Source organism: Macrobrachium nipponense, chromosome 16 (assembly GCF_015104395.2).
Source record: "Macrobrachium nipponense isolate FS-2020 chromosome 16, ASM1510439v2, whole genome shotgun sequence".
NCBI lineage: Eukaryota > Metazoa > Arthropoda > Malacostraca > Decapoda > Palaemonidae > Macrobrachium > Macrobrachium nipponense.
In genome coordinates, this window is record NC_087209.1 from 59212958 (window position 1) to 59239545 (window position 26588).

The 26588-nt window shown below is 39.2% G+C and overlaps 1 protein-coding gene across 4 annotated transcripts in view; it reads right to left on the bottom strand.

Moving 5' to 3' along the window:
• The window catches only part of LOC135195753 (formin-like protein), a 149845-nt gene that overhangs the window by 13279 nt on the left and 109978 nt on the right, over window positions 1-26588 (bottom strand). For all 4 annotated transcript variants that reach the window (XM_064222198.1, XM_064222199.1, XM_064222200.1 and 1 more), the window contains exons 2-11: window positions 15936-16106; window positions 12464-12543; window positions 12084-12167; window positions 11381-11579; window positions 11114-11190; window positions 10479-10650; window positions 9996-10139; window positions 9692-9808; window positions 1426-1542; window positions 734-857 (exon numbers count right to left, since the gene is read on the bottom strand). In XM_064222198.1, the coding sequence (XP_064078268.1) occupies window positions 734-857; window positions 1426-1542; window positions 9692-9808; window positions 9996-10139; window positions 10479-10650; window positions 11114-11190; window positions 11381-11579; window positions 12084-12167; window positions 12464-12543; window positions 15936-16106 (1285 nt within the window). The remainder of the gene's footprint in view (window positions 1-733; window positions 858-1425; window positions 1543-9691; window positions 9809-9995; window positions 10140-10478; window positions 10651-11113; window positions 11191-11380; window positions 11580-12083; window positions 12168-12463; window positions 12544-15935; window positions 16107-26588) is intronic.

Below are 26588 nucleotides of genomic sequence, written 5' to 3' on the forward strand. Positions count from 1 at the left end.
ACTAATATTATATTGCGTGTTTTTTTTTCTCCTCTATTACTGTTCCAGCTCATACACCACATTGTCTCCTTTTCTTATTTATGGTGGTTTCTTGCCCCGAGAGCATTACTTTCCTTTCCTTAACATCTTTTAATTGATAAAGGCCTCACTAGTGGCGATCAACTGCTCATGAAACTTTACTGGTTCTCTGCTAAATGCATAGCAAACTAATTCTCAGTCTCCTGTAATCTTGAGCACTAAGGTAAGCATCATGCTTTAAACTTCCAAAAGTACAGAACTTCATTACTTGACTATTCCATTTTCTCGCTAAAACTCTGTCCTCATGTGCAAGGGCGATGTGTCCTTGCCAAAAGAAGCAGACACCAAATTACTTTAAAATGAGTTACTGTAAATTTTTTTTTCTTTTAATCCTAAAACACAATGCACTGTACATACAGTACTATATGTACAGAATAGGTGCAAAAAAAAAACAAAAAAATGAAATTTTGGATGGCAAAGGAGAGTGCTCTGAACACAATTTTAATTTGTGATCCTGTGTGTTTGTATTTCTGAATAGTATCTGTAAGGTGAATGTTTGTAAGTAGGGTGGTGTTTGTACAGTATTTTCTTTAATGTTTAATTTGGAATGTACATTTGGGCTGCTATGCCCTTGTCCAACCTCTAATGTTTACCTAATATTCCATTAATATCATATCTACCAAAAAACCACATTTACAGCAATGGCTGCTCTTACCTGGTTTTGTTCTTGCTAGTGTCTCCAGTTCAATTATCTGCTTCTCCAGCAGTGACTGTCTCTGTCGGGATTCCTCGCTCTTCTTGTCAACCTCCCTTCGTAATGTTGAGACTTCCTCTTGGACCTTTACCAAAATGACATTTAGATAAAATTATGTGGCTCCCATTCTATCAAGAATCCAATCCATGAAAAATATAACATTTATAAACTTAATAAAATTACAGCAGCCTTAGCCTGAACAAGTGAGAAATGATAGTGCTGTGAGAGGTTTTGAAATCAACTGGCATTTCCAAACCTCACTGAAATTCCATATCTTGCAAAACTAATCAATTACCGTATACTTCTACAATCTGTAAATCATTTTAATAATTGAAAGGTTACTAAATTTTAATGTTTTTAAGGAATTTCAAAAAAGAAAACCAAATCAATAGCAAACGTTATGATTATTTCCTGAAAACAAACTGCCTTGATGCTACTGAACGAGAATAACAACAAATTACAAACTCCAAAGAGAAAAACAGTAAAAAATGTTAAAAGAAGAATCATAACAAAAATACTTAACACAACGAAAGGACAGATTGCAAAACTGTTTGCACTGACAACTACAATCCAAATGGATGAGAAGAGATAAAAACTTTCTTTAATCTCTTACATTACTGAAATGGATAAAATCACTAATCAAAGTCACCTACCTGACAATGCAGACTTTCCAATTCTTCTTTTTGTGCTCTGACCTCCACTAGTTCTCCTTCGAGTTCTACCAACTTGGCAAGACTCTCCGCTTCCATTTCGGACATTCTCTCCGCCATCTGTTTATTTTTTGTTTTTTTTAATCGCAATGTACATTAATTACTATGATGGCATCTGACTCGTTCCTGAGCCAAGGAGGCCATCTAAATAACTGAGTAAGTCTTAAGGAATTGTAATCAGCTGTTTACAGTAACATTAATAGTTTTGAATTACTTCAAACCCCAATTATGGCATTTTAAGTGCCAGTCTTTAAAAGTACAAGAGTCAGCAATGTTGCAATATTCTCAAAAGTTCATAAATATGTTATTGTTAGTATACAATAAGGTTTTGTACATACTTACCTGGCAGATATATACTTAGCTATACGTCTCTGACGTCACGACAGAATTCAAAACTCGCGGCACACGCGACAGGTAGGTCAGGTGATCTACCTTACCCGCCGCTGGGTGGCGGATGTAAGAACCAATCTCCCTTTCCAGCCAGAATTTTTCCTTCCACCGGTCTCCTGAGGGGAGGCTGGGCGGGCCATCAATCGTATATATCTGCCAGGTAAGTATGTACAAAACCTTATTGTATACTAACAATAACATTTTTGTACATGAACTTTCCTGTCAGATATATACTTAGCTGATTGACACCCTTGGTGGAGGGAAAGAGACAGCAATATAAATATGGAAAAAAGGGGAAAACAACACTAGTTGTAGGATGTAAAAACAACCTTGGTTCTTACCTGTTTAGGCAGAAGACTTCGTAGTTACTGTCTATGAGTCTGCGTTGCCTTAAGAGCTTCAGCGAGGGCGTGACCTACAGCTGACAGACTCTTTGGGTCTATCAAAGGGATTTGGTTGTCCGCTTACTTGATAGAATCCGAGCAGGATCTGTCAACGGGGATTCGCCCACTTATATGACAGAACCTAACCACTATCATTGCAAGGAGCTCAAACATACACCGATCACCTAACCAATCTAATCATTGTTAGCACTACGAAATGAAAAACATGCCTACCCGCATGTTCTTTCAAACAACCAAAAACTTACAACCTAACAAGGGGAAAAAATATATACTACTAAGGATATGTCTCAGCTCCCTGCCCCAGCACCGAATCCGCCGATACGTACGGGCCTAACCCGAAGCACTTTTCATACGTAATTTTGACGTCTCTCAGATAGTGGTTTGCAAAGACTGAGTTGCAACGCCAGAATGTTGCCTTCATAATATTACTCAGGGATATGTTTTTGTTAAAAGTCACTGACGTGGCAATAGCTCTTACCTCATGAGCTTTTACCTTAAGAACTTTGTATTGACTTTCCTCACATATCGCATGCGCTTCTTTCACCAGGCTTCTGATAAAGAAAGAAAGCGCATTCTTCGAAAGTGTCCTCCTTGGATCTCTTACAGAGCACCAAAGGTTGACATCATTGCCCTTAAGTTTTTTCTTTCTCTGTAGATAGAATTTCAAACTTCTTACTGGGCAAAGAGACCTCTCTGCTTCCTCGCCTACTAATGCAGACAATCCTTGTACTTCAAAGCTCCTAGGCCAAGGATTTGAGGGGTTCTCGTTCTTGGCTAAGAACGAAGGAAGGAATGAACAGATAGCTGCATCTCCTCTGAATCCCACATTTCCTTCTAGTGCATGGAGTTCACTAACCCTTTTGCGGAAAGCCAATGCCATGAGGAAAATTGTCTTCTTCGTGAGGTCTCTGAACGATGCAGACTGAGGCGGTTCGAACTTATTGGACCTCAGGTAACGTAGCACTACATCCAGATTCCAACTCGGAACCCCTGGAGAAACCTTCTTGGATGTTTCAAACGATCTTATTAGATCATGAAGGTCCTTATCTTCTGAAATGTTTAAGTTTCTGTGCCTAAACACTGCAGATAGCATGCTACGATAGCCTTTAATGGTTGATACCGCCAATCCACTTTCTTCCCTAAGGAAAAGTAAGAAGTCTGCTATTTGTGTCACAGAGGTACTGGAAGCGGAAAAGTGATGGTTCCTACACCATCGCCGAAAGACGTCCCACTTCGATTGGTAGACTCTAAGGGTAGAAGGCCTTCTTGCTGCTGCGATAGCCGTTGCAACTCTCTTGCCGAAAAGCCTCTCGTTCTGACCAAACTTTTGACAGTCTGAAGCCAGTCAGATCTAGAGCGGGGAGGTTTTTGTGATACCTCTCGAAGTGGGGTTGTCTGAGCAGATCGATCCTCTGTGGTAATGTTCTCGGAAGATCTACTAACCATTCCAGTACCTCTGTGAACCATACTTGTGCGGGCCAGAACGGGGCTACCAGCGTCATCCTTGTTGCCTCCGATTCTGCAAATTTCTTTAGAGTCTCTCCCAGTATCTTGAATGGAGGAAAAGCATACGTGTCTAGACCCTTCCAATCTAGTAGGAACGCGTCTATCGACACTGCCCTCGGGTCCGATATCGGAGAGCAGTAGTTGGCTATCCTCATATTCTTGGCTGTGGCGAAGAGGTCTATATGAGGTTTGCCCCAAAGCTTCCACAGATCCTGGCAAACATCTTCGTGCAGAGTCCACTCTGCCGGCAGGACTTGATCTTTCCTGCTTAGGAGGTCTGCTCTGACGTTCTTTTCTCCCTGTACGAACCTGGTAAGGAGACAAATCTTCCTTTTTTCTGCCCAAAGCAGAAGTTCTTTGCTGTCTCGTACAGGGAGAAAGAGTGAGTCCCCCCTTGCTTCCTGATGTAAGCCAGGGCCGTGGTGTTGTCCGAGTTGATCTGAACTGTTGAAGCTAGGACGTGGGGCTCGAAAGCTTTCAAAGCTAGCCAAACCGCATCAGCTCCTTCTTGTTGATGTGCCAGGTCACCTGTTCCTTGTTCCAGGTGCCTGACACTTCTCTTGAGCCGAGCGTCGCTCCCCAACCTGTTTCCGAGGCGTCGGAATACAACACTTGGTTGGGGTTCGGAATGTGAAGGGACATCCCTTCTGCAAACTTGAGAGGGTTGGCCCACCAAGAGAGGTCCTTCTTGATTTCCTTTGAAATCTCGAAGGAGAACTCTAGGTTTTGTGAACGACACCTCCAGTTTCGATGGAGAAAGAACTGGAGAGGTCTGAGGTGCAACCTTCCTAGAGAAAGGAATTGCTCCAACGAGGAGAGTGTCCCCAACAAACTCATCCACTCCCTCGCTGTGCATACTTCTTTCTCTAGAAGGCTTTGACTTTCTCTGACCCTCGGGCTATCCGTTCTGGAGACGGAAAAGCCCGAAAATCCAGAGAAGCCATCCGAAATACCCCAGATAGATACGATCTTGACTGGGGATCAACTGAGACTTTTGAAAGTTCACCAAAAGTCCCAGCGAACTTGCCATGAAAAGGGTCTTTTGTAGGTCCTCCAAACATCTTTCCTGAGACTTGGCTCTGATCAGCCAGTCGTCAAAGTAAAGGGACACTCTGACTCCCTCCAAATGTAGCCATCTTGCTACATTTTTCATTAGGCCTGTAAAGACCTGAGGGGCTGTTGAAAGGCCGAAGCACAAGGCCCTGAACTGGAATATCCTTCCTCCCATCATGAACCTGAGGTATTTCCTTGACGAAGGATGGATAGGCACATGGAAGTAAGCGTCCTGAAGATCTAGGGACACCATCCAGTCCCCTGGCCGAAGGGCCGCCAACACTGAGGATGTCGTCTCCATGGCGAACTTCCTCTTTTCTACAAAGAAATTCAGGGCGCTTACATCCAGAACCGGTCTCCATCCTCCTGAGGCTTTTGGAACTAGAAAAAGGCGGTTGTAAAAGCCCGCTGAGCAAGGGTCGCTCACTAGCTCTATAGCCTCTTTCTCGAACATTAGTTCCACTGCTTGTGTTAAAGCAAGGCTCATGATGGGATCCCTGTACCTGGCCACCAACTCCCTCGGAGTCGTTGTCAACGGTGGTCTTTCCGTAAAAGGAATCAGATATCCTTTCCTTATTATAGAGAGGGACCAGTTGTCCGCTCCTCTCTTTGTCCAGGCTTCCGAGAATCTTAGAAGTCTGGCACCTACTGGTGTTTGGAGGACTACTTCCCTACTTCTTAGCTCTGACAGAGCGTGAGAAGGATCTACCTCTCTTGAAAGTTCTATTACCTCTCGAGGTAGAGGCTCTAGAAGGGGGGCCCCCTCGAAAGGGCTCCTGTCTAGCTGGAGTCTCCTTCTTAGTCTTCGTCTGGAAGGAGGTCTTAGGCTTCCGTGCCGACTGTGCGAGCATGTCCTGAGTCGCCTTCGCAGAGATAGATCCTGAGATGTCCTGGATTATCTTCTTTGGAAAAAGCAGAGGCGAGAGCTGCGAATACAGGAGAGAGGCTCTTTGGGCATGCGAAACAGACTTCGTGAGAAAAGAGCAGAAGACTGATCTCTTCTTAAGGATCCCTGCTCCAAAGAGGGAGGCTATTTCGCTCGATCCATCTCTAACTGCTTTGTCAATGCACGTTAGAACACTGTTTAGATCTTCTGGCGAAATAGCATCCGGGTTCTGAGTCTTCTTAGCCAAGACCCCCAAAGACCAGTCAAGGAAGTTGAAGACTTCCAAGACTCTAAACATTCCCTTCAGCAGGTGGTCAAGCTCGTTCATAGCCCAGGTCGTTTTAGCCGACAAAAGAGCCGAGCGTCGTGCTGCATCCACCAGAGAAGAGAAGTCCGCATCCGCCGATGAAGGAAGACCCAGACCTAAGGGTTCTCCAGACTCGTACCAAAATCCGAGTCTGCCCGTAAGCTTGGAAGGAGGGAAAGAAAACACAGTTTTCCCTTTCTCTTCCTTAGAAAGCAGCCAATCACCAACACCTCTCAAAGCCTTCTTCATTGAGATGGTTGGCTTCATCCTCACACAAGAGGAAACTTTCGTCTTCTTCGAAGTCGAGAATAAAGAGAGAGGAGACGGAGGAGCGACGGGAGTAAGGGAGTCTCCAAACTCTTGAAGAAGTAGATCTGTAAGGATCTTGTAGGACGAAACTGACGAGTCCTTCACCAAATCCTCTTCTGAAGGTTCAACTTCATCCACTGAAGAACCCTCCGCTTCTTTACGAGTGCAGTTAGCCTTCTCTAAAGAAATGCGCCTGTCCAGAGAGTGTCTAGTAGTAGACTGGCGCCTATCAGGGGAAGCCAAAGTTTCTGGAGAGCTTCCTCTCGAATGAGTCCTTCCTACTCTGATGAGTGCGTGCTCTTTGCTCCTTAATCCTACTCCTAGAATTCTGGCTTCCAAGGGGGAGCGCCTGCTAGGAGAGGAGAGCTACTATGCTCAAGGCGCTTCTCAGGATCCATGCGCCTGTTCAAAGGAGAGCGGCTGCCAGGCGAGCTGCGCCTACCATGAGGCGAACGCCTACTAGGCTCTTGGCGCCTACTTACAGGAGAGCGAAGGTCTGGAGAAGGTCGCTTACTAGGAGACCGGCGTCTACCATGCTCCACAAACTTCGCTCCCGACTTGTGTGTCTCTTCAAAAGGTAGTCTCTCAGAAGAGACATATCTTTCAGGCTCTACGCGCCTGTCCTGAATCGAGCGGCTAAAAGTAGAGCCGCGCTTATCAGGAGAAAAGCGCCTATCAGGAGAAAAGCACCTATCCTCCGCACCACGCTTGGGAGCGGGAGAGCGTCTACTTGGGGAGTAGCGCCTACTAGGCTCAAGGCGCCTAACATAAGGCGAGATCCTATCTCTTGATGAATCCATCAAAGAGTAGGCTCTCTTATCCGGAGAATGAAGGATCTTCGTAAAAGAGCGCGAGGACGAGGCTGTACGCCTGTCTTTAGACGAACGCCTACTAGTCGCTAGATCCCTTCCTACTGGAGAGATGTAGTCACCAGGAGAAAGCTTCTTGGGCGATTGATGCCTGGAAGACGACAAGCGCCTGCTGAGGGAAGAGCGCCTCCTTCCATCCGCTGATAAAGGAGCGAGAACCGACTCTGACTGAGACGGTAAGACAGGTGAAGGAATCCTAGACTTCTTGACAGGGAGAGAGACGTCTTTCCGACGCGTTCCTCCTGCCAAGGAGCCCGCCAGTGCCGAAATCTGCGCTTGCAGTCCCGCAAGAATTCGAGCTGGAGATCTTGTAAAATCCTCCACCGGAGAAGAGGCTCGAAGCCTACTATGAGGCGAGAACTCCTGCTCCCTCCTGGGTTTCTTGATCTCTACTTCCGGCTCTTCTGGAAAAACTTCCGGGCTGGAAGGAAAGGAGCCAGGCGCCTTCCAGGCTCTCTTCAGCGGTCGTGAAGAATCCGAGGCGCTCCATCCTCTTCTAGGTGAAGGTGAGGAAGACGAAGAGAAGCATTGGCGCAATACCTCCTTCTTCGCGCGAACAAGGGCAGCCTGGGTACGAGCATCAGGATCTACCGAGGGGACGCCTGATCGGTGGGAGTTCTCCCTAACCTTCCTGCGGCTTTTGACTTTCCTCCTCCACTGGGACTGGGAGTCTGGAAGAGGTCTAGGCCTGGAAGCATTAAGGAGCCGATCAGACGCACACTCTAAACATAGAAGATTTCTTAACCTCTAACTCAGACATCTCGAAATCAAAGAAAAATCCAAATCAATATCCAAAAACAATCCACAAATGCGTATGCCAAGCCAACAAGATCAGGTACTTCACCGAAAGTCAGTCCAAATAAATCCACGGCAACGAGAAATGAATAAAGCTGTCAGGAGGTAACAACCACAGGTGTAGTCGTCACCGGGCGACAGAAAAAAATTCTGGGCTGGAAAGGGAGATTGGTTCTTACATCCGCCACCCAGCGGCGGGTAAGGTAGATCACCTGACCTACCTGTCGCGTGTGCCGCGAGTTTTGAATTCTGTCGTGACGTCAGAGACGTATAGCTAAGTATATATCTGACAGGAAAGTTCATGTACAAAAACAATTAACTCTGAAAGATGATATGGTTCTCCAATTAAACAAACAATTCAATCATTCTAATTACAAAACAAAATGGGTAAAATGATAACTTTGTTTAGATCTGAATTGTTTAACAATTTCCCTGATGATGTAATAACAATCTTTTCAAAATTCATGTATACTACATCAAAAACAAGTGCTTTTATTTCTCAATTTCAGGACAACAGACAATAAGGTCCTTCTAGCTCAGTGGTTCTCAATCTTTTTATTATTGCACCTCCTCTAAGAGGTGGTCCTTCCACCCATGGACCCCTCAATCTACAATTCCTTAAAATTCCCTCCCAGATTTAAAAGAAAATGGAAAAGAAAGTGAAAGAGAAGGGGTGTTTTTATTCTTTTGGGAATGAATTAGTGAGATACTTGACACTGCTTCTTAGCTACTAGATCTTGAATGCATGGTTCAATGCCAGAGAGCGCACAGCGTAAGTCCCCTTCAACATTCAGCCCGTTTTCTGCATTTGGTCTTAAGAGTAACAAGCGTGGATAATGCAGCTTCACAAAGACAAATGGATCCAAACATACTTAGCAACCAAACGAGTCCAACTAGAGTAGTAGACTATAGGCGATACTTCTGCATTTTTTCATAAACATCTGAATATTAGTTCCTCACTCTTGTTAAGAGAATAACAAATATAATTAGAAAATTTCTTATTTTTCACTAGGGCTTGTGGCCCCCTTTGGAAATTGCTGATGGCCCAGTAGGGAGGCGCACTCCCAGGTTAAGAACCACTGTCCTAGCTTTTACTAGTTTTGTTGAAAACTCTGTTCATCTACAGATAAAGAGAATCTAATAAATCCTGTGTATATTTTCATGGTGAACATTCTCATCATATATGTAAAGTCAACATATATGAACTGGCCTAGAACATAAATCTTTCAGTCATTTAAATCTAATCAAATTCCAAAATTAATTTCTCCTCATCTGGCCACTCATGCTATGCAGTATGATTTGCATAGTACTGTACACTGCAAATGGCACTAAAGGTTCTTTGCAGTGTCCCTTCTCCCTTTCTGTCTTACTTTTCACTTACCCTTTTTGGTCTCTCTTCATTGCTGCAACTTTAACTACTAAAAATTTTACCTCTTAAAGTAAAAACATGTCTTTTGGCCAAATCCTATGCAAATTTTAGAATAATGATAATGATCAATCATCATCATGTACAAGTAATATACTGAAATGAATTTGTAGAAAAACTACCCAAGCATATTGCAACTTTGCTGTGGAATAACATTACCACAGTTTTAATTACTTATAGTAATATTTTAAATTCAAGTACAATATTAAAACATTGCTAAAAGAATTTTATTTTAAATGAAAGTGCAAGTGTACACAAACTTACATGAGCTAACTCATCCTCTAATTCAGCAACTCTTTCTAAAGCTGCTGTTTTTGTTTCACTGTCTTCCATGAGGGCTGCGACATCAAACACATTGTCAAGGTAGGCAGAAATCTGAATCTGATATAAAGAAACACAATTGTTTGGTAATTTCAAGTACGTAAATAACTAAGTTACAAAATGATGCAGCTCTCCATATACTGTACAGTGGTTATAAAATATGCACATTCAATCACAAAATTCAAGAGGTTTAAATGAAAGAAATTAATACATTGCACTACCAGATAGAACAGGGACAAAAGCTTACCTGCAATTCTTCACTTTCATGGTGACGAAGTTTCTCAAGATAGTCATCAAGGCCAAGCTTTGAAAACTCATATTGCAAGTGCACACGGAAATTCATATCTTCAACACTGTGCACGACAATGTTGATAAATTGCATGCATGCAACCTGAAGAAATGAATGAATGCACTAAGTTTTCATGGATACTATCTTTGACACAGCAAACAATATAGTACAGAATTGGTTGTTAAATATTTGTATGTAACATGAAAAAGTGAAAATGGAATTCAAATTATTTATAAGATTGATCAAAGTGTACACCATACACTGTAATCAACAGGAAAATAACTTATTTCTGCATCTTAATATCTTCATTATTTGCTAAATGGGAATGCTAAAGATACCTAAGTACTGAAAAAATAACGGGATTATATCAATTTCCAAGACTTTCAGCTCAATTCTTGGAAAATGTAAACAAAACAAAAGCTGTCAGAATAGGGCACTCACCATGAATTCAATGTGAAAACATTCGTAGTTGGAAAAGTAATTCATTAGGGTCTGAAAGCGTCGAGTTTCGAAACATGCGTCCTTAAAGCTATCAAAGGCATGAAGAATGATCTCATGGCCCCCTTTCACTAGACAAATGGCAGCTAGGAGCTCCAGGACAAGTGCTTTTGTTCTTCAAAAAGAAAAGAAAAACAAATTAATTAAAACTGTATTGAGCTGATAATGTGTGTGCATGAGAGAGAGAGAGAGAGAGAGAGAGAGAGAGAGAGAGAGAGAGAGAGAGAGAGAGAGAGAGAGAGAGAGAGAGAGAGAGATTGTATTTTTAGTTACTGATACAAAAATGTCATAGGAAACAACATTCTACAACAAAAAAATAGTCTATGGGTAGGAATTAGCATAAAATCTGTAAAATTGACCAGAATGTTCCTGATAATGTTTACTGTAGACTTTTACTTAAAATATACTAACTCAAGTTTATAAATCTGGACAAAGGACTTAAGGAAAATAATACAATTCCTACATGTTCTAATTAACAATGTACTAAATAAAACACTTGTTTGGCAAATAAAGTTTTGGTGCAATTAACTACTTATGAATGACATGAAAATTACATAAAACACAATCAAATACATTACCTTAAACTTCTGTGATTGAGGCTCAGAGCAATGCAGCTAATGGCTTCCCGATGTTCGAAGACGAGATTGAATCCATACTGGGGGAAAGGGAGAAAAGAAATTAACATATCTATCCCAAAATGCAACATGTCTACGAAGACAGCCTAGTAAAAAACTTTAAAACAATGTACCATATAAGCATGGAATTCTGTTACATTGTGGCGTTACCGCAATATTAAGAGCAATAAAGCTCTAAAAACAACATTCATGAAGTCACTGGACACATACCTTATTATTCATGATAGCCCTCATGCACATGATGCAGACATGGATGTCATCCTTTGAGTCTCCCATGTTCAGCTTTTGTACGTGGCGAGACGCCCTCTTCATCCTTGGGGAGTCTATTTCGACCGAGGGTTTTAACTGGCCATTCAAGTTCCTCGTTTCTTCCTCTTCTTCAAGATTCTCTCGGATCCTCTGCTCGTGTCTGTCAGAATATAGAGAGTAATAACACTGATGGAGATAAACCTTGTGTAAAACTATATACTATACATAGTACATACTTTCAAGAAAAACACATACAAATGACAAACATTAAGATTATCTTCTAAAGACATAATTGAATTGAATTGAATATGTAATTTAGGCCAAATCCCAAGCACTGGGACCTATGAGGCCATTCAGTGCTGAAATAGAAACTGACAGTAAAAGGGTTAATAGGTGTAACAGGAGGAAAACCTCGCAGTTGCACTATGAAGCAATTGTTAGAGGGTGGAAAGTAAGATGGAAGAAAGAGAATATGAAAGGAGGTACAGTAAAAGAAATGAAAGGAGCTGCAGCTAGGGGACAAAGGTATGCTCCAAAGAACCTTAAGTAACACCTAAAGTGCCCCAAAAAATCTTTGAAGGTTTTGTTTTAGGGGAGATGTCATGTTTATGGTAAAGACAAAACAGGATGCAATCACAGTAACATGTACTCAAGACTGACTTACCTAAGCATCATAAGCCTAAAGGTGAGGTAATCCACCAAAACATCGAGGCCCTGATTTTCTTCATTTAAAAATTCACGAACCCATCTGCAAAATAATAACAGTTGTTAATAAAGTTGAAAATATTTTCAGTAAGTGATAATTCATCTGCCAAAAACATGTCCTCCTTTTTAACCTCACTAAAATGCAAATCAAGAACATATAAATTCATGACTATAACCACAACACCAATTTAAAAATAAATAACATACGTACAACAAAAATAGCAAAACTCATAACCAGTGCAAACTTATATGTGTAAAAAATGAAACCCAAAGTTAATTTGACTCTCAAACTTGACCTAAACAAAACCCAAGTTAACACTCAGCGAACACTGTACTTACTCGATGTGGTTTGTTCTCAGGGATATTTCAAGATCCCTAAGAACTTGGGTGGAAGTTGATTCTCCAACCATCTTTCGTTTCTGGAAGAATAAATAATAAGGTACTTTGAACATTAGTAGAAAAGGGTAAACGTAATACTACTACTGCACAGGTTTGGTGTTGAGAGTTAGGGCAAATAGTTATCTGTGATACGGTTGTCTAGCTGATTATTTTACGCTTAAAACACGACAAAACCAAAAACAGTTCCTCTCTCTGCGAAACTTCCTTTAAAAAGACTTGGTTGAAATTAATAAGGAGTAATATTATATTTCAATTTTATTTGGCAAACCTAGTGACTGTATTATATTTATATCCATATCTATATTTGTTTATCTATCTATCTACCTGTCTATATATATATATATATATATATATATATATAGCAGGTATATATAGTATATATATATATATATATATATATATATATATATATATATATAGACAGGTAGATATATATATATATATATATATATATATATATATATATACTTATATATAATAACACTGTAGTTTAGAGAATTCTACATGCCTTAAAACGACATAATATTTTATGTCAACACAATTATTAAGCTGAAATTACAACCATGTCTGAGAGATTAGAGAAGAGCGAGTAGAGAGAGAGAGAGAGAGAGAGAGAGAGAGAGAGAGAGAAGAAGAGAGGAGAGAGGAAGAGGAACTGAAAATATAGTGTAAATCCTTGGTAACAACTTAAAATGTTGTAGAGAGAGAGATAGATAGAGAGAGAGAGGAGAGGAAGCGAGAGAGAGAAGAGAGAGAAGAGGAGAGAGAGAGAGAGATAAAGGAGAGAGAGAGGAGGAGAGAGAGAGAGAAAGAGAAGAGACTAGATGGGAGGGCAGAGAAGTGCTCCCAGAGAAGGGTGTGTGTGTGTGTGGAATCTGTCTGAGTGCCATGATGAATAACATCCTTGTTTAGTGATGTAGCAGTCCGACTGAACCTTCTCATTCACCATCATGATTCTCTCTCTCTCTCTCTCTCTCTCTCTCTCTCTCTCCTCTCTCTCTCTCGTCTCTCTCTCTCTCTCTCTCTCTCAGAGACCTTATTAACAACATTTAGCAATGGTCTGTCTTCAATTACAAGTAAATATAACCATAAGTTTATGGGTAATTCACTATAACAACTCGGCTGTATTCACTAGACCTTACTTTTACAAACGGTTCTTTTAGAAAGCAATGCTTTTGCAAACTGTGCTTGTCAGAAAGCACTGCTTTTACAAAGTTGCTTGTCAGAAAGCACTGCTTTTACAAAGTTGCTTGTCAGAAAGCACTGCTTTTACAAAGTTGCTTGTCAGAAAGCACTGCTTTTAAAAACTGGGCTTGTCAGAAAGCACTGCTTTTAAAAACTGGGCTTGTCAGAAAGCACTGCTTTTAAAAACTGGGCTTGTCAGAAAGCACTGTTTTTGCAAAGGTGCTTGTCAGAAAGCACTGTTATTGCAAACGGTGCTTGTCATAAAGCACTGTTTCTGCAAACTGTCCTTGTCAGAAAGCATTGCTTTTGCAAAGTTGCTTGTCAGAAAGCACTGCTTTTAAAAACTTTGCTTTTCTGAAAGCACTGTTTTTGCAAAAGTGCTTGTCAGAAAGCATTGCTTTTACAAACTGTGCTTGTTAGAACTTAATGATTTCGCAAACGGTGCTTGTTATTGTTTGCGAGTTCCCTGCGTTCTGGTTATTATAAATTAGTAACTAACCTCCGGGAAAAACAGGTATCACGGCAGACTTAAAAAACATAAAAATAAGACAACTGCCGAGCGTAACCTCGGCTATCCATCGCTCGACGTGCGATGTTTTATTAACAGCACCAACCTGCAGCAGCAGAGGCAGGTGCCGAGGTTCTGTTTTAAAGGCGACATGCATTGGGAGAGTTCACGAATGGACAGGCGCCTGTGAAGACCCAACCTCACAATTAAACACACCCGTGTTATACTACTACATCTGTTATACATCTGCTTTCGTGAATACAAAACCCATCGATGAAGGGGCAGGAGGAGATGGTTCCAGCTAAGTAAGTGTTGTTAAAAGAAGGTCGAGAGAGAAACAGCAACGTTCGACTTCGGAAGTCGAAGTGTTGTAAACATCGAGAGATGTGTGTGTATGTGTGTGTGTGTGAATAAAAACTTGGCAAGAGTTTTTATTTCATTTTATGAGTTACCTTCACTGTGTGGATATTCTCGCCAGTAGCATATCTAGTTTGTTTCTATTTTCCTTTACGACCCTTTTTTAATTTATATAAAAATAACTCCTGTCCTCTAGATTGTTATGGGGTCGTATCTTTCAATTCACAAGGGAAAACATTTTCATTCAGTTGCTTCGCAAACTGCATTGACATAGAATGTATATTCAGCTCAAGTAAGTTACGAGATTTCAACTTCTGAACTGTCCCTCAAAAGAAAACGTGAAATAAATTTCACTAACAAACTCAGAAGGCAAAAAGGTTAAATCCTGAATCACTATGAACCAGTAAATCTCATACTTTTTGTCGAAGTTCTCTTTTTTTATTTGTATTTTTTTTTAACAAAATGAGCCTAAGGCGTTACAGCTCAAGGCGTTACAGCTCGCTCGTAACTCGAACAAGGGAACTCACCCTAATGAGAAAGGAGCCCTAACCACTGGGTTACAAGACCCATATTATTATTATTATTATTATTATTATTATTATTATTATTATTATTATTATTATTATTATCTGGCATTAAAAGCTTACGTTTGACTTATATAGTAATAGGGAAAGAGTGTGATATTATTATTATTATTATTATACGAAATACTGACTAATTAGCTACCATGGCAAAAGACTACACACGGAGAATGGGGATCTATCCTATCTGTCATCCGGTATCGAAACCCAATCTGGCTGTTTCCTGGGTTCGCGAATATATTCTATTATACGTATATATATATATATCTATATATATATATATATATAATATATATATTATTAAGATATAATATATATATACGTACTATACCCGACACGATAAATGGCTCGAGTCGTCCGGATTACCCATAATCCTCCTATCTGAATGTTCGGATACGAGATAAGAAGTTTATAAAGAATGGTTGATTTGTGTGTGTTTGGGTATAAGTATGAATGTATATGTGTGTATATGTATGTGTAAATACACCTCATTGCAGCAGTATCCAGAAAGGAAAGAGAACATATGAGCAAAATGGTACGATTTCAAAATATATTCATAGGAAAAACAGAGAGAGAGAGAGAGAGAGAGAGAGAGAGAGAGAGAGAGAGAGAGAATGAGAGAAGAGGGACGAGAGAGAGAGAGAGATATTGGAGGTTGGGGAGATAGAGAACATAATGCAAAATGCTATGATTTAAAAAAAAAAACATTCATAGGAAAAACATACGAGAGAGAGAGAGAGAGAGAGAGAGAGAGAGAGAGAGAGAGAGAGAGAGCACTCACTCGACTCGACCTGGAAGCCTTGGGGTCGAGGTAGGTCTTGAGTTTGTTGAGGTAGTGGGAGGGGGGGTCCTTGGCGCTCACTCGCTCCTGGTCGCAGATCATGTCCCACTTCTTGACGTCGTCATACTGCTTCAGGAGTTTGGCCTTGTCGGGAGGGAGGTCCATCGACGCCTACAGAGAGGGAGAGAAAAAAGGAAGAAGTAGAATGATTAGTACTCTGGCATTGCAAAAAATAAATAAACAAATGAAACCAAATAAAAAAATAAAAGTGTACATCGACGCCTAAAGAGAGGGAGAAGAAAGGAAGAAGTAGAATGATTAGTACTCTGATACTGCCAAAAAAAATAATAATAAAATAAACACATGATAAATAAAAAAAAGTGTACATCGACGCCTACAGAGAGAAAAAAAAGAGTAGAATGATTAGTACTCTAACAGTGCAAAAAATAAAAAAAATAAATAGACAAATAAATTTAAAAAAAAACAAAGCTTACATCGACGCCTAATGAGAGAGAGAAAAGAGGAAGAAGTAGAATGATTAGTACTCTGTCACTGCAAAAAAAATAAAGACATATAAATAAATAAAAAAGTAAAGTGTGCATCGACGCCTACAGAGAGGGAGAAAAAAAAGGAAGAAGTAGAATGATTAGTACTCTGGCATTACGAATAAATAAATCAATCAATAAAAAAAAATATTTATTTACAAACAACATCAACATTACTTTGAACCCAGCGGGAGAAAAGCAAGATGAGAAAGGATTAGAACTCTAGGCTTTATATATATAAAAAAGTGTACACGATTCCTTAACATTTTACTGCATCTCCAATTTAAAAAAATAATACTCAAATATACCAGAAACCATTACGAATATTTCAGAATCACATCGACGCCTGCAGAAGATAAAAAGTAGTCTGCAAGATTCCCTAACATTTTACTGCATCTCCCATAAAAAAATAATACTCAATTATATCAGAAACCATCACGAAGATTTCAGTATCACAATTTTCGTTATTGGAACCATAACTTGAGAATGGTTTGGTAGACTTTTGTGCAGGATTAAACTGGCAATGATTAACGGGTGCTTTTGGCATCTTAAAAAAAAATTTTCTCGTCGTGTTTATTTGTTCCTTAAGAGAAACTTAAAACATAACCAGGATCTAAAGCCGAATTCTCAGTCTCAAATCTTCCGCATTATACAAGATACCTATAATACCTCTCTCCCTGAAAACCGAACAGGAACCCATTAACTTCTATAGGCTTCACAATACGAGACCGACATCCGTATTTGGTCTCTCGTCTACTATGACCTGAAGTTCCCTGACCATCGAGCCAGGTCTCGAGACAAAAGAAAAAGACTGTGGAAAAGTCTCCCCGAGGATGTTGTGGAATTTGAAACTTCAATAGTTCAAGCGGAGATGTAATGCATTAATACACAAGAAACATTTTTTTTTTGTACTTTGACTAAGTTATATTAGGATTTTTGTCTGTTTATTTATTCATTTTCTGATTTATCTTCCATCTTCTGAAAACCGATTTCTTATTACTGCAAAGAACACCATAGTCAGTGGTCCTGGTAAAACTGTTCCATATGAATAGGGTTCATCTTCTGAATAATAATAATAATAATAACAGTCGGACACTGGACTATACAGTCATTAACACACCGCCAACCCTAACTTTCTCGTAAGTACTGAAACAAAACAAGTTAAAAATGCGCCCAAGTTTCTTCGGCGCAATCGAGTTTTCTGTACAGCGTATAATGCTGTATGAAACTCTCAGCCGCGGTCCATGAAACATTCACCCACGACCAGGTGGTGGCCTGTATTGTTGGCACCTATAGCAGTGCTAGACGCACAATCGTGACTACCTTTAATCTTACATAAAATCAAAACTACTGACGCTACAGGGCTGCAATTTGGTTTGTTTGATGATTGAAGGGTGGATGATCGACACACCAATTTGCAGCCCTCTAGCCACAGTGGGTTTCAAGCTCTGAGGGCGGACAGAGAAAGTGTGGACGGATAGGCAAATAGCCGTCTCAGTAGTTTTCTCTTAACAGAAAACTAATAGAAAACATGGGAAGGCAAAAAACTTACAACAATCAAAACGCGGCACAAACAAAAGAGAGTAGAGTCCTGACAATATATATATATATATATATATTATATATATATATATATATATATATATATATACACATAGTCCATACGGAAGACATTTCAACGTGAGTTAAAAAAAACGATGAGGTCTTATAAACCACACACACACACAATCGCTCCAATTAACCCTTGAAGAAGTAGCAGCTCCATTCAGCTTTCAGTCCAGAGAGAGAGAGAGAGAGAGAGAGAGAGAGAGAGAGAGAGAGAGAGAGAGAGAGAGAGAGAGCACTGGCGTTATCGAAAAGCAATCATAATACCACCCCCGCAGTCGTAATCACCACATATACGGCACCCTACAAGGAACTCGATTTGAATGACGAAACCAAAACTTAGCAGTGCTTGCAAGCAAGCAAGCAAGCAAGCAAGCAAGCAAGCACAGACTCCAGCAAGCAAGCAGCTTGCACCATCACGCAAACGACCAAGAAAGGAACCCCTTATGCAAAAGGGCTCAGAAAAGGCCCCCTAAAACAAAAGGCGCCGTAAAATAAAAGGACCCAAGGGGCCCATAAAGGAATAGGACCCAGAAAAGGGGCCATAAAGCAGCCCTAATGCAAAGGACCCAGAAAAGGGGCCCCTAAAACACGAGACCCAGAAACAGGCCCCTAAATCACCATCAACATCACTAAACAGTCCACCTCCTCAACATGAACATAACATCACAGTCATCTAGTTCCTAGAATTTAAAAAAGTAAATAAATAAAACCAAGGGCCAACGAGACTCACAGAGGACTTCAGAGAAGACGATGATGATGATGATGATGATAATGACCTGATGATATGGTAATGATGACCTGACGATGATAATCGCTTACGTGGAAACCAGGGTTGCACCAATTGAAACTAATTTTTAACTGACATGTAATTAATTACAGAATTTCGTGTAACTGTCACTGAAAATGAAATTATAGCAATTGTAATTCACCTAATCACAGGATGATGTAATTTATAATTTTATTGAAATGTAATTAACTACAGAATTTCGTGTAATTGTCATTGACGATGAAATTATAGCAATTGTAATTTATTTAATGACAGGATGATGTCATTTGTAATTTAATTGTAATTATACAATTGTAATTGTATCTGTTATTGTAATTGAATGTTGTTAAGGAATTGTGATCTAATTAACTACAGGATGATGTAATTTGTAAGTCAACTGTAATGATATAATTGTAATTATATCTGTTATTGTCTTTGAATTTGTTGTTAAGTAACTGTAATTGTAACTGCTTTTTTACCAATGTAATTATAATTGTAACTGTAATTTACATGTTTTGTAAATAATTGTAATTGTAATTTATTTCTTCAAGTTTAATTACTCTAACCATGGTGGATACACGAGAGTAAATTCCGTCAGAAAGTTTATTCAGTCGAGACTAAATTGGAATTTGGAGGAGGAGGAGGAGGAGGAAGGAGGAGGAGGAGGAGGAGGAGGAGGAGGAGGAGGAGGAGGAGGAGGAGGAGGAGGAGGAACGTAAAAATGAGACACCAATAAACAGGGGCAACTTGTCCTCAATTTGGTTAAAACAAACTTCAATGAAAATAAAGTCATAATAAAAAATATATACAAATACAGAATGAATATAGAGAAAATCAGCTTGAAAAATTAATAATGAAAACTATAAAAGAAAAATAATTAAATCAACGAGCAACTACATTCCCATTCCTGCAACTTAACGGAGCCTTTGCAAAACAATGCCTCTTTTAAAATAGGTCATGTTTTTAAAATTCAGGAAAGGTCACGTCATTTCATAAACTCAGGTTGCCATGTCTAATAATTGGGGTTTTGTCTTAATAACTGGCCATTTTCTCTTAATAATTGGATTTTTGGTCTTAATAACTGGCCTTTCATTGGCCTTAAAAATGGTTACTTTGGTCTTAACAACTAGCTTGTTAGTCTTAATAACCGGCCTTTGGTCTTAACAACTGGCATTGTCTTAATAATGGGCCCTTTGGTTATAATAGCTGGCCTTTTGGTCCTAGAAACTGGCCTTTGGGCCTCAATAACTAGCTTTAGGCCTAAGTAATTTGCCTTTTAGTCTTAATAATAGGCCTTTTGGATTAAATAATATGCCTTTTGGTCTTCATAATTGGTGTTTTGGCCTAAATAATTTGCCTTTTGGTCTTAATAATTGGTGTTTTGACCTAAATAATTTGTCTTTGTCTTAATAATTGGTGTTTTGGCCTAAATAATTTGCCTTTTAGTCTTAATAATTGGTGTTTTGGTCTTAATTCCTGTCACTTTGGTCCTGAAAAGAATGCTATAGAATGTCCTGTCTCCTGCATGATGCGGCAAACGTCTTGCGAGAGAGAGAGAGAGAGAGAGAGAGAGAGAGAGAGAGAGAGAGAGAGAGAGAGAGGACAGGCGAATAAATAAGAGGATGGTTGTACCCGCATCATCTGAGCTCCCACCCTTGACATACTAACCGAAGTTACCGAACGCTATCCATCTCTGCAACATCCTCTCCAAGGCAAACTGTGTAACCCCTCAACCCTAGCCCCACACCCCCACACCATAAACCCCATATATATCCTCTTACTGAGTAGCTAATCCCCCTTCTCCCCTCACCTCCACCCCCATTTCCTACTTGTTTAACACAAATGCTCATGAACACAAGCGCTCTTTGCGTGAAAATTATGGTACGGTACGACTGTTTGGCAGGCTGACTCTTGCCCCCTCCCCCCTTTGCCCCCCCCCCCCACCCTCCTATCCTCTCTCCAGCTATCCTCTCTCTTCTCCCTCTCTCTGTTCGTCCTCGGCGGGGGCCTCTTCTCATCCATCTCTCCCTCCCTCCCCCCCTCCTCACCTCTCTCATCGTCCCCTCTCATCCTGGCAGCGTGAATTTTAGCTGTTGAGACAGTAGATACTGTAGATTCTGTCTGTCTATCTCTTTTGGCAGCATGAATATTTTAGCTCTTGAAACAGGAAACTCTCACTCTCACTCTCTCTCTCTCTCTCTCTTGGCAGCACTGATTTTTTAGCTCTTGAGACGGGAGACACTAGATTTTCTCTCTCTCTCTCTCTCTACAGATAAGGGAGCACATGATGTCTCCTCGGATGGACTAACAAGTCTGCGAGAAATTCTAATCCTTGTAACTCCTTGAAACTCACTCTCTCTCTTCTATATACAGCGAGACACCCTAATCCTTGTAACTCTCTCTCTCTCTCTCTCTCTCTCTCTCTCTCTCTCTCTCTCTCTCTCTCTATTCTATATACAGCATCATTCACTACACAAACAGCCACAGGGTCCAACTGACTAAATACCGACTAGACCTCGCAACCGAATTTTTTGTGTGGCCTACTGCAGACACTCCAAAGCCTGAGTTGTGGGGGGGGCCTGCTTTTCCCTTGCAAGCCGCCCACCATTACTTTGCAGCGTCTCTTAGCCTTTCCTCAGGAGTGGGTTTTGAGACCATATTCGGTATTCTTCCAAGGGCAGGATCAAGGGCATGGGGCCATACGCTGGCGTCAATACTGTGAGTAGATAGAGCTTTCTTTTTTTATTATAATTTCGTCTGATTTTAAGTCACGTTTGGGTAATTCTCTCTCTCTCTCTCTCTCTCTCTCTCTCTCTCTCTCTCTCTCTCTCTCTCTCTCTCAGAAGAAGAAGAAAAGACAACTTAGCTCTTTTTAACTACTCTTGAGACAGGAGTCACTATAGAATGTTTAGATCTCTCTCTCTCTCTCTCTACTCATAATTTCTTTTTTCCAAATACGACTACGTTTATTTCACGTTTCGGCCCTTTCTACTATGAACGTCAGGGTATGAAAACTCTCTCTCTCTCTCTCTCTCTCTCTCATTAAGATATAGACACGTGTTACCTTTAAACGGGCCAACTTAAAATCCTCATAATATTAGGCTAAAAAAATTTATAAAAAACAAAACACAAACGTGAAACTGACCAAAACCAGGACAGATCTTTCAGACCACTCTCTCAATAAATGTGGGAAAACACAAGAAAAGAGAGAATTCTAGAGTAGAAGAAACTCCCTCCGAACAGAGCAAGACTCGGTATAATTGTAGGTCCAATACGAATGACGGACTGGTCACGTACTAATCACTGTCAATTCTAAAGCTCACTCAACTCGTCTTAATGAAATATACAGGAGGACTCTGTCCTTACTGTAAATTGATGACCGTATGTAATAATCTAAAACTAGAGAGAGAGAGAGACTTTGCAAACCTGAAATAAGGACTGAAAGACTTAAAAGCCAGGGTCGCTGGTCAGACGTATCTCACCTTTGTCAATAAATGAGAGAGAGAGAGAGAGAGAGAGAGACATGAGAGGAACATTCCAAAGCAAAAAAAATAATAATAAAAAAAAAAAAAAAAAAAAAAAAAAAAAAAAAAAAAAAAAAAAAAACAGGGGAGGTGGTTAACACACGACTTGGAGTACTTCGCTGCGTGGAGGAAACGAACAGACGACATTGAAATAAAACTAGTTTTTTCTTTTCGTTTTTTTTTTCTTTTGAGACAGGTTTCAAACAGGTTTGAGAAGGTCGATGGGGAAGTGAAGCTATATTTTTATAACAACGAAGCAGAATGGAACTGGTTATAATAAATATTGAGTATAGGCATTCTTTTGTGTCAAGAGAGAGAGTTACAAGGATTAGGATGTCTCAAAGACTTGTTAGTCCATCCTCAGAGGAGACATCGTGTGTTCTTATCTCCAGGAGCAGGTTTTACAGTTCATTCACAGTGTCCTTCTAAAGATTTTGTCTAGCTTTCTTTTAAAGTCTTCCACACCGTCGCTATTTACGACTTCTGTTGGCAGTTTATTCCACGTGTCACATATCTTGTATGTGAAGAAGTTCCCACAATGGGATGGGTTGTATCTCTTCAGCTCTAGTTTCCATCCATTATTTTTCGTGAATAGGTTACTGTCTACTTTTGTTATGATCTTCAGTATTTTGAGAGAGAGAGAGAGAGAGAGAGAGAGAGAGAGAGAGAGAGAGAGAGAGAGAGAGAGAGAGAGCAAAATTGTATGACATCAAAACACAGGCTGGTCAGCGCCTTCGAATTTCTTCTTGGAAATGAGTTGGAAATACACAAATCATTTCCTAGTCATCTCTTTACCATAAAATTAAAAGCTACACGAACAAAATAATTTTCCCTAAAATAAGAGTTAGAAGTTCTTTTCCTGCAATGTAATGTTTTTTTTTTTTTCTTATAGGCTGCATTTCCAGTTTTTCCTACAATATATATACTCGTATATTTAAAGAAAATAAAATTTTGCAGTATACATCAAGAGTCAACAGTTTCTCTAAAAGTTTTGTACTACGATTCGCAATAACTAAAATAAAAATAGGTATATATATATATATATATATATATATATATAATATATATATATATATATATATATATATATAGATAATATAATATATATTATATATATATATATATATATATATATATATATATATATATATATATATATATATATATAATGTCCATGTGCGTGTACAGTACAACCAGAGAGGCACTCAAATTTGTGAAAACCGCAAAAATAATAAAAAATAAAAATTAAACAAAAAATCTCCCCTAACAGAAGAAAACGCCTCTTGACAAATACTTGCACATCGTCTGGTCAGCAAAGCAAGACATAACAGTAGCGATGCCGCCAACTGCTTTCGCAAGCAGAGCACACATAAAGCACAACAAAACTCCTGCAATCTACTTGGATTCGACCGGTTGTTTTTGTCGAGCGAGGTCGTTACTGAACCACACTGGCAATAAAAAAAAAAAAAAAAAAAAATTGCTGATACGAAATTTTCTCTGAAATCTAGTAAAAACAAAAAAAGTTCAGCTCATAAAAAGTGCCGATATAAACAAAATCGTTTTCCGAAATCTTGAAAAAAAAAAAATTAAATAAAAAACTTTACCTCGTTTCTCCGAAAAAAAAAAAAAAACCGCTGATACAAAAAAAAAATCTGAAATCTACAAAAAAAAAAAAAGTTCAGCCCAGAAAACTGCTGATATAAAAAAAAAATTGTTTTCCGAAATATTATGAAAAAAAAAATTAAATTAAAAATTCACCTCGTTTCTCCGATGAAATGGATTTTTTTTTTTTTTCAAGAGAGGTTAATCTCAACATAAAAGTCGGCTGAGTGTAATTTGTCATCCCCGTCCGAAATCACCCTTTAGAGAATCTACAAATATCACCAGATAACAGGTTAGCATCCAGCTCGCTTGAATTATACCAATAATCACATATTATTATCATATGTCTGTGGTATGCGTCTACAAAGGATATGGCTTTGAAACAGGATGCTTTGAAAAAGAATGCTTTTTAAAAAAAGGAGACTTTGAATGAGGATATACTTTGAAAATTGGAGATGCCTCGAAAAAGAATGCTTTAAAAAAAAGGATGTTTTGAATGACGATGTTTTTTTTGAAAGAGGAATGCTTAGAAAAAGGATGCTTTGAAAGAGGAATGCTTAGAAAAAGGATGCTTTGAAAGAGGAATGCTTAGAAAAAGGATGTTTTGAAAGACGAATGCTTAGAAAAAGGATGTTTTGAAAGAGGAATGCTTAGAAAAAGGATGTTTTAAAAGAGGAATGCTTAGAAAAAGGATGTTTTGAAAGAGGTATGCTTGGAAAAAAGGATGCTTTGAAAGAGGAGATATTTACAACCATCTTCATAAAAATTAAGATGGTTGTAAGTTGTGTGTGTGTGTGGTGAGAGAGAGAGAGAGAGAGAGAGAGAGAGAGAGAGAGAGAGAGAGAGAGAGAGAATGTCTTGCGATCTGAATCCTTAAATTTCATAACAGTGCAGATGGTTGTAAGTAGTAAAATCCCTAGGAACATAAACGTCACTCTCTCTCTCTCTCTCTCTCTCCAGCCAAAAGACCATTCAATGCGTGTAACTCCTCAGCCCCTCTTACAAAAGTAATAAAACGCACAGAAGTCTGCCATAAGCATCTTATAAATGAAGTAATCTTTAAAAAAAGAACATCTATTTAAATTCAAATGTAACTTACACCTTTTGAAAAAGTAATCATTCACGAAGCCCTTGAGTTCTCAAGAGTGAAATCTCACGCTTAGGGACTTAGCAATGCTTGCAAATCATGCCGACAAAAAAAAAAAAAAAAAAAAAAAAAAAACAAACTAAATATGAAAATAAATAAGATAAAATTGAGAGAGAGAGAGAGAGAAGACGAACAACCATATCCCGTAAAAAAAAAAAAAAAAAACTGTCTCTCCGCCTTGTATGACAACACCACCACAACCCTTTCTTCATAGAAGCTACACAAACACGTGAAAAGTTATAACCCATCCCCCCCCCCACCCCCCTCCCAAGGCAGGGTCTTTTAAAACACCCACGAATTGACTGACGACCATCCACAGCGGCCGGGGAGGCAGCAGGCAGGCAACCCACTCGACCAAAACACCCACACACACAGTCGTCCTCTTCCTCTCTCTATTTCTTCTTCTTCTTCTTCTTCTCTTTTCGAAGCTAATATGCCAAGTGTGTGGCAGGACACACGGTTGGATTCACCGTCAATTATACTCGCAGGAGGAGAGGAAAAGGGGGTGTGTGTGAGGAGAGGAGGAGAGAGAGAGAGGGTGAGAGAGAGGTGAAACTACCTAAAACCACTATCACAAGAATCACAAGAATATCTTCGTCACAAGAATCCATGTGTGCCTTCAATATTGAGAGAGAGAGAGAGAGCAGAGAGAGAGAGAGAGAGAGAGAGAGAGAGGATTTTATAAGAAGTAATTTTACAGTGTGTATGTATACTTAATACATGTGTATATATATATATATATATATATAATATATATATATATATATACACACAAACAAACACGTTGGCCAAGCAATCGGTTTATAGACGTCACTGAAGTCCTGATTTCTCCTCTGTGCGCTGGTTCGAAACCCACGAGAGGACGAAATTAGTATTATCAACTAATAATTCCCCTTCGGTTAACATATATGAAAAGGTATTCATTCCAAGGTAGAGAGAATTGGATATTAAAGGACATTCGTAGCATAATGCATGTATATGAATCACGGTGATGTGATAAGAGTTCGTGTACACACACACACACACACACACACACATATATATATTGTGTGACGTAGGAATAAAGATAAAAGCATTCATTATAATACCAAAACTAAAATCGATTAAAGAAACAAATTATTTAAAGGTGGAAAAATTTATGTCATGTGGACTAAAAGTAAAACAAATGTTAATTCATTTTGTAATGTAATGTCATGCATGAAAACTAGGGTAATGCGTCTCCCAAAATTGGCCTCAATTGAAATTAAAACTACGAAAGAATGAAAAAATATAAATAAAAAATACGCGAATTTATTAAAATCAAGGCTAGGAAAGAGTGAAAGAAAAAAGATGAAAAAATGCATTAGAATTTATCAATATCTAAGCTACGAAATGAAAGGAATAAAAATTTAAACATTTATTAGATTTAATTAAAATCAAAGCTACGAAAGAAAGAAATAATAAATAAATAAAATATGTATT